This window comes from Glycine max, chromosome 6 (genome assembly GCF_000004515.6).
Source record: "Glycine max cultivar Williams 82 chromosome 6, Glycine_max_v4.0, whole genome shotgun sequence".
Lineage (NCBI taxonomy): Eukaryota > Viridiplantae > Streptophyta > Magnoliopsida > Fabales > Fabaceae > Glycine > Glycine max.
In genome coordinates this window covers 3662604-3676380 of record NC_038242.2, presented here as the reverse complement: position 1 = coordinate 3676380, position 13777 = coordinate 3662604, and the positions used below count along the sequence as shown (strand labels likewise).

At 33.3% G+C, this 13777-nt stretch overlaps 1 protein-coding gene across 1 annotated transcript; it reads right to left on the bottom strand.

Annotated features, from left to right (window-relative positions):
* Positions 1–594: 594 nt before the first annotated feature.
* Positions 595–5168, bottom strand: LOC100802454 (AP2-like ethylene-responsive transcription factor ANT). Its single transcript, XM_006581219.4, has 9 exons — positions 4110–5168; positions 3322–3946; positions 3138–3220; positions 2969–2977; positions 2781–2869; positions 2622–2695; positions 2469–2519; positions 2293–2369; positions 595–1873 (listed from the first exon to the last, which is right to left on the bottom strand). Exons 1-9 carry the CDS (start codon positions 4393–4395, stop codon positions 1185–1187), a joined length of 1983 nt encoding a protein of 660 aa, XP_006581282.1. The 5' UTR covers positions 4396–5168; the 3' UTR covers positions 595–1184.
* Between the last annotated feature and the right edge of the window lie 8609 nt (positions 5169–13777).

Below are 13777 nucleotides of genomic sequence, written 5' to 3'. Positions count from 1 at the left end.
AGAATAGTAGTGCAATCAAGCACAGATACTTACACACGTGGGAATGCAATCGATAACAGGATGGACAAAACTTGTGTTAAGGCACCAAAGCAACCACATCAAGACATGAAATCGCTTTTACGCCCCAATATCCATCTCTGGATTTCGGCAATTAGAATGAGAGAAGCTATAGATATTTTTAACCATGAAGCCAACTTTTGTTTTTTAATTAAAAAAAAATGTCTTAGTGGCGTACCCAGGTAATTATGACAATTTAGCCAACATGAAACTTTCATGCAAGAATCTCCTCAATGATCACCTTTTCTTTTTGAATGACGAATGGAGCATTAGCTAGCTACCTTTGAAGAAAGCTGAGATAAGAATGGTTTATGCAATGATAGTACTACTATTATGCAGACCGAGGGACACATTAGCTACAAAACGAGATGATGTGGTCAAAGTAGTGGTCTCATTGCATTATTGGGAAACATTGAGCTCATTTTGTACTTAGCAGGACCTAGAAAAGATGCAACTCCATAAAGAAAAATCAATAATGTAAGGGCCACTTCCATATTGCCAAACATCATTTCACGGAATTTAATCATAGTCCCCTCCTTTAATTAATTCTTCCCTCAAGATATGAATATTTCCATTCCAGCATATAGCCAAAAGGCTATGTTTGTAAAGGCCATGTTACACTTGTTACATAAAGATGACAGATAGGTGGCCCCAACCCTGCTTTTCATTAATTCCCCAAAATTCCTCCACTCACGTCTTGGCACAGTAGAAACGCCAAATGTTACCTCAAAACCCAACTTTTGTCCCCATCAACCATTTCTTCTCATCCCTCCAAAACACCACTCCCCACCATTTTCTATTACATTACATCCATGACATAACATGGTTAAAAATTTTACCTTGACCCTTTAAAGTATTATTAATATTAGATCAAATTGATGTTTCCGTCAAATTATCACACTAACATGGTCACAAACAGTTAGAAAATGTCATCAAAATCAATATTTTATCAGTGTTAGTGTAAACCCTCCGACAAAACGATCAATTTAATCTAACATAAACACTTTATATCAAAATAAATAAAACCTTTTAAACTGAGGGAATCAAATTAGAAATAAAAGTAAATTTTAGCTACATAACATAAAACGAAAAATGAAAAATGAAAAATGAAACGGATCTATCTTGTTTTAAGTATCAGTCCAAGCAGCAAAAACTGGCAAGTGAGACAAAGAGATAGCAGGAGATGGCCTCATTTGAACCGTTGGTGAGGGTAACCAAGAGGTAACACTCGTACCAATGGGGTTCACAATCTTTGTTTCCATTGGAGGAGGCTTTGGGAACAGAAGCGAGGGACCCATTTTCTCAGGACTAGCCTCTCTTGAGCTGCTTAAACTTGTCACCAGCGAGGACGGGTTTGAAAAATGAGTCCCAATTTTGCTAGAATCATCCAGCATATTATGCTGCTCAGAACCCACCGAATCAACCCCAATGAGATCTTGTAGGGCCATAGAAAATGCACTGTTCCTGGAATTTCCGCAGTTCATTATTTTATGGTCACTGCCATTTGCCTGTTGCTGTAAAGGGTGATTAAATAAAACCATCTTCCACTCCGAATCATTTTCATTGTTGTTTCTTGCTTGAACTTGAACCGTTTCCCCATTGTTCACACTTGTTACTACACTCTTGTTGTAGTCAATGGCCTCGTTTCTTGGATCGTTATCTTTATTTCGCCTTGCAAGCTCCCCAGCGAGGAGATTACTACTGGCCATGATTCTCTCGACATCGTATCTTGAAATGTCAAAGTTTGTGACTGCATTCGCGCCGCGGAATTTTATTGCGGCTATATCGTATGCTTCTGCTGCTTCCTCTTGAGTGCCTAAAAGAAAAAAGGGAAATTAAATTTATTTTTCTCTAAATCAGAAAGGCATTTCCAAAATTTGAACTTTACTAAAACCATATTCTTGTCAAGATACCCTCCTTTATTTCCAAAATTGAACTTTCCTTAAACCATAATCTTGTCAAGATATCCTTTATCCATCTCTATATATTTTTATCAGCGTGAGTAACAGCCTTAAAAAAAAGGTGATGTGTTGCATTCAGAGTAGAGGTATGGTCAGCCTTATAAAAGCACTAATAGTCACTAGTGTTTGGGAAAATAAATATAGAAGCAGAAATCAAATAAATGCCATATGAAGTTACTACTTTTTCAGACTAGCTAAAGAGGTAAAAGTACACCAAAATTAGTTTTCTTGGTTTCTAATACAAATGCTGAGACCCTGTGTATTTAGGACTTACTGAATGTCCCAAGGTAAAGGTCTTTGTTCCCAGCAACTCTGCCTATCCTCGCTTGCCATCTTCCATGTTGGTGGTGCCTGAATAATAATATTAAAAAATAAACTTAACACAAATCATCAAACTGAAGTATCACTATTATTACTAATAAAAAAAGGGTGCAGGAGAACCACACGAACCTTGTGACCCCTCTGTATATTGAAGCACCTCTAGAAAATCCGCTGCTTTTTCTACAAAGCAAACAAATACACAATCATAATGATTATCATTATCATATAATAATTGGAAGGTTTTCCCTACATAGTTTTTAATTAATTAATAAATGTGTGTACCTTCTCAAGTGTGCAACGTATTCCTGTCTGCTCATGTTCTTCATTTCCTCAAGTTGAACTTGGTAATTTTCTATCTGCCGTAGCGAACAAAAAGAATGGGATTTCGAGCATACGAGATTCGAATCAAGGAAAAAAAATGCTACACGAAATGAAATATACCGAAAAGTTTATGTGCGTTGAAGGTCCCCAGTACTTAAGAGCCGCGAGATCATAGGCTCTTGCAGCTTTTTCTTCCATATCATAACCTCCTTTAGTTCACAAACAAAATTGACCACGTAACAATTAGAACCAGTAGCAAGAGTGTTGAAAATGCTAACAAAAACCTTGAAGTGTGGGAGAAGACTTACCCAAATATACTGAAACATGCAAAGTTCGATTTAACGTCGTCCACAAACACCAACACATGACACAAGTTAATCGGCACATGTCAGATTTGGGACCAAAAAGCTTTAAAGGAGAATAATACTTCCAAAAAATTAATAAAAATGTCAACAACTATTATTCATTCTCACTAACCTTGTCTTCCTTTCCTAGTCTGCCCTTCCTTCTTGCAACTATTATCCCACAAATGCGCTTCATACCTACCAGTCCATCTATGCCTAAAGGAAAAGAAAACAATCACCAGAATTCAATTAACAAGAATTTATTATCAGATTGGAAATTAGAGTAAAAGGTACACAAACAAAGAAAGCTTCAAAACCTTGTGACGCCTCTATACTGCGACGTTCTTTGCCCAAATGTGTCAATAGATTTTCTATGCACAGGCTGCTTCTGACCAAGTTTAGCATGCCCTCTCTTCTTTGCATCCACAGCCACAGAATCTGTTCCAGAAGGAGCAGTGACACAACTAGACTGAGAACCAGGACTCATAGATAAGCTTAGAGATTGCAACTCTCCACACCCCACAGTTCCAACAGATACCCCACTTCTCTCATTCCAAATGCCACAGTTCATTTGCTGCTCCAGAATCTGCTGATGAGTTGAATACTCCCTTGTTGGAGCTACCCAGTTTTGCAAACCTCCTCCTGTCATTTGAGGCATTACTGAAACGTGCGTTTCCTTTGTTGCTTCTTCCTCCGACGGTGCCTGATACAAACCTCGACAAGCAAATACAGAGTAATAAGGGTGTGTTTCGACATTCACATGCCCTTGTTGCCTGAAGGGATGTGAAAGAAGGTTTCTGTTGGGTTGAGCCTCTGCGTTTTGTGAGTTATAATAGATGCTGTCTAGGCTCAAACCTCTCTCGTGGTTCCCATATTCGTGAGTTCCCATAGTTGCACCACCTAAGAAGTCCTCCAATTTCGGAGACGAAGTTGGCACCATCACTTCAATAATGCAACCAAGGTCACAAGGAAGTAATAATTAATAAAGAGCCATAACAATAACATGACATAAAAAATAGTACTACTACATCATTTATAAATATTTTCTGAAGATATTAAAAAAATGAAGAAAATAAGAAAATGGATGAAAAGAAAGAAAGCCAACCTTGCGTTTGTGATCTATTGAGAGCTTCCAAGATACCAAGTGACCCATCAGACTTGAGAGGCATAACGGTAAGAGGAGAATGGAAGTTACCATTTTCCCCGACACTGTAACACATTCCGGAGTTGGACATGTGAGAAGGGGACATGTAGAAGGTTGTCGGAACATTGTTGTCGGAAACAGTGGCTGCCGAAGTAACCTCCATTTTCATGTGGGGCGAGAGAGAGAACCCCAACCAGTTATGATTGTTTCCATCATCGGTGTTGTTACTCTCATTCATGCGCTTCATCTTCTAGCTTTTGTTTTTTCTTTTCTTTTCTTTTTGGTTACTCGAAAAGGTTTGAAATTGCTACCAGTATCTCACGAAGGAAGGCAAGGCAATCATTGTTTGGTAAATAAACTAATCATCATCATCATGTTGAAGAAAAATCTCTGCATACGAAGATGACGAAGACTTGGTTTTTTGTTTTCTTTTGTTGTGTGGCTATTGCTACAACTACTACAATGCAAAACTTGCTCCTCTACCAACCAAACTCATCGTTCTATGCGCTCAACACACAAATCTGTCTCTCTCCGAACACAACAAAACTGGTCTCTTTAAACTAAGCAAAAAGAATGAATTATCGCAAGCGAAGATTGGGGAGCACCCACTTCATTCCATAGGGATCTGTGTATGTATATATCAATGAGAAAGACCACGTCTTTTGGTTTTTGCCTCTCTCTCTATTATTTTGTTAAAAATTTCTTTCTAGTTAAACCCTACCTTAAACCCAGAATGAAATGAGAGGGGTAATGTAGTAAAAGCGAGAATCTCGAGAATGGTGAGGGGGAAAGGAAAGAGGTGGGAATGTAAAATGTGAGTAGGATATAACTATTTTGGTCAGGTTCTGTTCTGAGCGTGTCTGTGTCTATGTGCCTTGGAAACTTGAAAGCGTGTCTTAGCTTAGCTATGTAGCTGAATCTAGTGAGCATGACATGAAATGGGCACTAGAGTGGGCTCGCAAGTGTGAATTGGGGAAAGAATTCAGAATTCAGATTTCAGAATTCAGAACTCGTATAACCAAAAACTCACAGCAAAACCCTTTTTATTTATTTACGAATTTAATTTTACCGTGACAACGTGGCTAGAGATAGATTTCACGGGAAGAACCTATCTGCCCATGCAGTCACTTCGCACAGTACAATAAATTACTCATAAGATATCTGTTAAAAAATTTAAAAAATATATTTATTTTTTAGATTCAGATTGTCAAAAAATCATAAATAATATAATTTCATGTATTTTAATAAATAAAAAACTAATTCTTTAATTGTCCTTAAATTTTCTAAATACAGTGATTAATAAAATAATGAATCCAAAAGGACAGAATAGTGTTACAGTAGTTGAGTGGCAGGATGAATAATAACAACCCAACGACTACTGTGGATGTGGACAAAGAGAGGTTTATTTCGTGGGTCATCTCATCTGACCTTTGCTCACTATACCGCCCAATCTATCCTTCGGTGCTTTGTTTCTTTGACAGCAAAGGAGCAACTTGTCAATGCCAAAATTCCTACAACTACTCAACAAACACACACATTTACCATACATTTTGTACTTCCTATATCTCCTTGCATGGGTAAAACAATTACTATAGTATTACTTACATAAAAAAAAAAAAAGTTGACATGAAGACACGATTGAGTTAAGGTTAAAGGAACTAAAGTTTACTAACTATAAAAAGAAAAAATGCTATTTCTTTTTGTGTAGTAGTATTTTTTTTATCAGTTGGTCTTTTTTTTTTTAACAATTTTTGTGTTGTAGTATAAAACGCTAAGATACTAATGTAAAACCACATAAAATTTTTAAATGAATAATTTTCTGTAAAAAAAATCATAAATAATATATTAAAATATAATTTTAGTTTTTTTTTATTTTATTCCATCTACAAGTTTAATCTTTATAAAATATAGAGATATTTGATTTCTTATTTTTTAAAATCAAGAATTTTCATTCAAACATTAATTTTATAGCATTGATCATTAGTAAGAAAATTTTGATCCCAAAATTATTGATGTAACATTATAATAATAGATCTACTTTTTTATGTCAAAATTGTGAATTCACTGAAATAAAAGAACTAAAATTGTATTTTAGAAAGAGAGATAAAACCCTTTTTTTTTACCTATCCAAATTAGAAAGAACATAACTTTGCGTGCAACAAATACATGTTTTTTTATTCCTTCCTTCGTTATGTAGTACTGATACATTATTTGTTCATCTCCAACGTAAGTTCTGAACAAATAAAGCTTTATTTTTAATAGTTGTAATTTCTGTCATAAGAATATAAGAATTTGGCTATTATTGTTTAAAACTAAATATTTAGTCTCAGGCACTCAGCAAGTACTTACGCGGTAGTTATATATGCTCTGATCTAAATAGACAACCATAATCATATTCTAAAACGCCAAACTAATAGGAAACCTTTACTTTTCCCGTTTGTCTCAGAGTGTGTAGTCAACACCTACCTTCAGACAAAAAGTGGGAAGTAGGTCTCTGGTAAGCTTGGAAATATTCCAGGAATGATGAGCAGAAGGGTCCCGAACGAAAAAATTTATGTGGAAAATGTATTTTAATTCTTATCTTACAATAATTAATTATTTAGAATACACTTTTAAATTATTACATAAATTAATTATAAAGATTATGTTTGTTAATATCTCTCAAAGCTGAAGCAATCATCCAATGATTGATAAAACTTACATGACAACACACTCTAAGATTATAGAAGAGAATTTAAACGTGTTTAATTTCACATACTTATTATTGGGGGAAACACAATAAACATTGAATGTGATTAAGCCTTATACAATGAATTAATACTATGATAGGCTCAAAAGATCAAAATTTGTAGGAATATCACATTGTGTAACCTATAACGTCTCACTAGCCCTACATGCCTACATGAAACTAACAAACAAATGTACAAAAGAACAAGCTTATATATGTAAATAACCATAGAATTATATGCACAAGGAACATACTTCAACATAGGCAGTATAAAAATAATAAATAACCACAACTTCATATTGTACCAGGATATGCATACATGCATATAGTTTCTACCCCGACACAGTATCTACAATAACTCTGACCAAATTTGAATCACACATGACACATTTACATATCCGCAAGGCTATGCAACATTAGACAACGATAACTTATGCATGATTAATTTCACCATATAAACACTTTTCATTTCAACATATTAACACTTAGACTCTCTCATGAAGAAGACAATGACACCATTGCCCTTAGGTCTTAAACCCAAGTTACAATCCAATAATTAAGCCTCGAGTCTCATAAAGACAGCCACGCCTTGTACAACCCTCCATATGCTACTATGCATTCCCCTTTTTTTTTCGCTTGTTGAACGCATTGAGTTTTAGAAGAAATTTAATAATATTCAACTTGGAAATCTTAGATAAGTTTAATAAAATAACGTAATTTCACATTATAACATGTTACTATTCCAAATTTCAATTAAATTATAGTAAAAGGGTTGCGATTTTATACAGTTTTCGTGTATATACAAATTCGTAAAATTATGATAAGAATTTTCCGTACTGCTTATATACGTATATTATTAAGAAAGTGCTATTTAGTGTGAATAGTTTTGGAACGAGTTTGCACTAAAGTGAAAATACCAACAATCAAGGGAGGGATTTTGGGTTACGGTTGAGAGAGAGAGAGAGAGAGAGAGAGAGAGAGAGAAATAAATAACCAATCTCAAGTTTATACGAATTTTTATTTCGTTATATTTATTATTTCTATTCTGTATAGTTAGCGAAGTACATTCGTATACACTAAACAATAAGTCCCCGATTAATGAAGTGCATTTTCTTTTCCTTACTTTTCCTGCTATTCTAGTACAGGCCTTGCATTCCAGTGTAGTAATGTTGATACTAGATAATTTGCTACTAGAATCCATTAACCATAACCTAGTCATATAATTAATTAGCGTCGCTTTAATCTAGTTCACGCGGTGCCTTTAATTTTTGTATTTTTTCTTGTTCTCTATTTGGCTGGTCAAAGTACCTCTTTTCGACCTTTTTTTATTTTCATGTAAACTTTTTTTTTTTGCCGCGAATGAGCTAATAATTGGGTGTATGCATTTTCCATGGTACTATGTTTTTGGCTTGGCAGTGCCAAGTTGTTTGTCGAGTAGAAAAAATCAAAAAATGTTTCACGCAGATTTTGCATGGAAGTTTTCGTTTCATGATCATGGAGACAAATTTTCAAACGGAAATGATTTCGGTTTGAAAGGTAAGTCCCAATTTGCGAGGGAAAGGAAATAGTGAGAAAAAAAAAAAAAAGTTAGGGTCTCTGCGTGAGCACAGAGGTGGGAATGATTCGTTGTGCTATTATAACGAAATCATCGCCAAATCCATATGAGCAATAATAAAACTAGCCACTAACTGACCATATACTCTCTCTCTATTTTGTTACGACCTTTTAGCAAAGCACTTTACCGTGCTGCCTGGTCATCACAATTCATTTCTCTTCTTTCACTTTCACCAAGCTTTTCAATTGGCAGCAAATGTGGTAGACTTGGTAGGTTGTGCCACAATAGTGCATTTCTGTAATTTCATTCACACTCTTTAAGACTTTGGCTTTTTCTTTGTCTTAGTAAAAAATACGAAAAAGAAAATTGAACGTCAAAAGATGCGAAGAAAAAATGGTTTTTTCTTCTTGTTTTGTATAGGAGTGAAATGGGAGAAAAAAGTTATTCTTTCACATGAGAAAATAGAATGATAATTGAAAATTTCTTTGTATGAAATGAAATATTTATTATTTTCACATTTATCCATAGTATCTTTTATTTTATTAAAAATATATAATAATGATCATTTAATATAATTATATTTTTATTTCTTTTCATTTTAATTAAAAAATAAAATATTTATTTCTTCTTCTTCTTCTAAATAATAAAAAGAGAATAACTTTTATTTTATTTTCTCTCATTTTCTCTACCATCCAAATCACATGTAAATGAAAAATGATATTACATATATATATATAGAGGATAAAAATGTTTATTTTAAGTAGTTTTTTTATGGAACTTCTTCTAAAGAAAGTTATTTCGTATTTGAATATATATTTCAGTAACATTTATGTTAAAAATTATTAATATTAAAAACTATTTATTATGAACTAATTTTAGAAACGGGTGATCTTTAGCTTTTAACTTTCACCTTTTTAAATTTGCATCCAAACAAGTACACTTAAAAATACTTTTGATACTTATTTTTAAACATACTGTAAACAAAAATCAACCCAATCAACTTTGAATCTAACAGCAAGAGAAAAAAAAAATTGGTCGCACAATTATGAATATTGATGCTATTTCCGATTTTTTTTAATATATAAAGAATATGGACACGGAACAGAATTTTGAACAAAGCGGGATAAGAGTACCCTAAAAAAAACAAGCTAATAAAAAATTGTCTTCAGTGCCAAAAAAATGGATCATATCGAATATCCTTAAGCCCACACCAAGTCACCAACAACTATATACAATATAAGGTGGCAAAATAAACAAGTGTTCATTATAATTAGGCCAATAAGGCAACAGAAACATAAGCGAAAATTCATAATTTGGATGAGTCTGGGCTTTTTAGAAAAGAAAAAAAAAGCACTATTGCACTCAGGAGAATCGAATCATAATCTGGGTCCAGCTATATAAGAAGAATAGTCAACTAGTGCCCACAAGAGTATGTAAATTACACACGAGTTTTATTCGTCTCATATAAATTTAGTTTTAGATGATCTGAATTTAGTAAAAGTACTGATTTCGACTAAAAAGTACGTAAATTTAGGAGAAGTGACAAGAAAATTCTGATAAATTATTATTTAGAATTTGTAAGATATTCATATAAAATTGTTATTTTAATGTTGATTTTAGAATTAAACTTAAGTGTAATTAATTTCAACAAAACTTATTTAACTCATCAAACACAATTAAAATGTTTACCCAAATTAATATCAATCATGCTTCTCAGAGGCAAACTACTGTTCAGTCTGCAAATTTCCTTTTCAACCTTCGCAACCCACAACTAAAAATACGCCAAAGTCCTGTGTGTGTGTGAAACAAAAGTTAAGAAGACAAAAATTGAAAACACTGTTCAGATGCACAGAACACTTGAAGCAGCACCCATGCAATGCAATGCATACGGAAAATCCGCAGTCATAATAATAATAAAGAATTCAAAGGACAGATATTCCCATGACCTAGCTAGAGATTTTGATAAATAATCACATAAGTTTGGATTTAATGTTCAAATTCGAAGTTAGATATAAAATTTACGACCAACTTTACTTCACTACCTACTGCAGATGTTTTGTTCAGCATGCAGACAGACACCAGCACTTCCAACTTCAAGCCATAAAATTTGAAGAGAATTTATAATGTGATGAGCAAAGATTGAGAAAAAAATTTATATTATCTAAATTTTTATATAATTTCAAATTAACAAGAATTAAAAATGCTTTCGACCTAGCTACCACCATATGTTGAGTTTAGCGGAAAACAAGGTTAATTTGAATCTTAAAAAAACTTTCCACATTTTTTAGTATCTAATTCTATTTTAAATATAATTATCCCATCCATATATAAGAAGATAATGATAAATAAAATAATAATAATTTCGGCCTATCAGAATTACATGAAAGCCTTTTTTTGTAATAAAAAAATTGTAACTGAACTAAAGGATTTTCAGTTATTATTACTGACAAAGATAATTGAAATAGAGGGGGGTTATTGTTGCTAAAAAAAAATTATTAAATAAAACCTATAATTTTTATCAGGAAGCATAAAAGAAAGCAAACTATACATATTTTTGTACTGATAATACATAGTTATTAAATTCATGAAACTTATTTATCCATAAAAAAGAATCTAAATTAAAAGAAAAAACACCAAGGAATAATAATAAAGATGAGACAAAGCCGTTAATTCATTGATTGAATTAGGTATTAGCTGGAGTGAGTTCAGAGGCAGAGCCCAAAGAAGTGCATAAAGAAACATTAATGAAGGAGAGTAATGAGGATCACGTGAGATCAGAAAAACCAAAGCATCATGACAGAACAAAAGCTAAGGAAGAGCGACGTGTAATAAAAAAAATAAAATTGGATCATGAGATCAGTGACGGCTACCATCTAAGTCTATAGCTGTTGTGGCCCTCTGCACTTTGCTCCCACTCTGCCCACCACGTTTGGATTTGGTCATTGCAAAATTCAATTGAAATCTTATGTCATGCAATTTGGTTTCTAAGCTAGCCTCTTAGTGCCTTACTACCATGTCAAACTCTCTCTCATCATTAAAAAGGTTTGCTTGCATGCAAAATTAAACTCAGTTAAATACAACCCAACCTAACTCTTCCCTTCTATTTGTCACTGCTCACTACCAATCTCTCTTTCTATCCTTCACCACCTGTGATGAAATGTCAAAATCTAAGCTTGTATGTCCTGTCACAATCACATTAGATTCTCACGATTTCACCACCAGAAGAGTGTTTTCTTTTCTCTTTTTATTCTTTTTAATGAGGGCGAAATGCTTTGATAGATGCCATGCTTAATTAACAGCATTTGATCTTTTTGATGGAAAGGTGACTAGCCTCCAATAAACTACGATAAATCCAATTATGTCAGGAATCCCAGAAAGGGTAATAACTATTAATTATTGAAAGTCAAGGTAAATCAACAAAACTAACTGCATCCTAACAACACCTCCATGTACGCAAAAGACCGAAAAGGATATCAAAAGTAGGATTTCGTAATCAATAGTTTGAATTCAACGTTTGTTAAAATTAGCCAAGGAGTACTATATAGCAAAATAAAAATAAAAAACCAAAACTAGCTAACGGGAACCATATCAATGAAATTAAAATATTTCCCCCTGGTATAGGAAGAAAACTGAAAGAGGAGGATTTTTTAATTATATAAAAACAAAAATACGTTTCATTTTATTATTATCAAGTTTTTAAATGACATTTAATACAATTAATTTTTCTTTTTCTTAATTTTAATTACACAAATAAAGATAAAACTTATATTTTTGCTCTTTCTCTTCATTCTTATTTATCTTAAACAAAAAAAATTTAATTTATTTTTTGTTTTTGTTTACTCTTTTTTTTTCTCACTGGCAAACAAATGGTTACTGAGAGAGGGGGCGTTGACAATCCATGCCCTTCCATTGTCATCGATATAACAACACATTTTATTTCCATGATTATGTCATGTGTCTTGTTTTATCCCTATTGACTTGCAATCTCATGTGTTTATTAGTGGAACAGGACTATGAAAAAATGTTTCTTTTTCTGGTATTATAGGTTTTTAAAAGTAAACATTTACTGAGCCTGCTAATAATGTAGTGAAAAAGAGAGCTAACCCCACAAAACTGTTCTATTTGGTTTTAATTATTATTATTCTGCAAAACTGTTCTATTTAACTTCCCTCAGACATGGTAGGATAGACATGTTCCTTGCAACATCGCCAGCACTACCAAAATGTTTTTGTCATCAAGGATTAATATCAAAAGCTTGAGAAAAAAAATCCATAGATTCAGTTGAGTGAAACAAATGCGCCTATTGTGCTATTCACTTACAAATTATGTTTCAACAATTTTTCTAAAGGAGATTTTATATACGAAATATTTTTTCAGAAAAATAAAAACAAAAATAAACATACACGATTACTACTTTGTCCAGTTAGATGAATTACGAGGGGAACTAAAGAGCAAAGACGCATTGTTTACAGAAAATTTATACAGTTTTATTATAGAAATAGAAATATAAGAATAAAAAAAAATTGTGGAGATCCGGCAGAAGTGAAGGTCAACCGTGACCGAGAGCATGAAAACTTGTTTGCCACAAAAAACCAGAATCTTATGAAAATGAGATAAGGTGCAGAATTAAGACTACAGAGTGAGTAGTCCATAGCTGTAGGGTGCGTGATTTGAATTGATTTGACAATTGACACCGCAGGCAAGGCGCAATTCGCAAGCAGTACCCAAAACCTCTTTTCCCGACGGCTGGCGCCAGAGTAGAGCAGAGCATACCAACAATTCAACGCCCTATTTCATGCATCCTCATCTCATTCACTCATTCACCGATATTATATTAGATTTCGGAGGAAGACTATGGTGGAAAAGTAAAATATCTTTTCAGTGTGTGAAATAATATTTTCGTCATTAAATATGTTAGCATCAAAATTAAAAGTTAAGATAAATATAAATTACGATGAAATTATTCACATTAGATAAAATAAAAAAATATGAGATTTTTTTTCTTTTTTTTCTCCTTCTCCCTTTGGTCTTCAACCACCCTTCTTTCTCCAATACCATCCACACCAATGTCACCGCATAATCCTCTAATGTCGTCTAAATGACCGTTGTCGTTGTCATTACCCAACGGAGGAATACAAAACTTCCTTCTTTTTGACCACCGAACATTAAGCACCATCACTAGATTTGTGATCGAAAACAAACAGATAGACAAAATCTCATATTTGAGATTGAAAATGAAACAATCATTAGATTTGAAAACGAATCCAACATAGGTTGTTCGGATTCGGTACCAAGGACACCGGGAACAAATGGTTCATCTTCAATGACACGATGACGGTCCTTTAG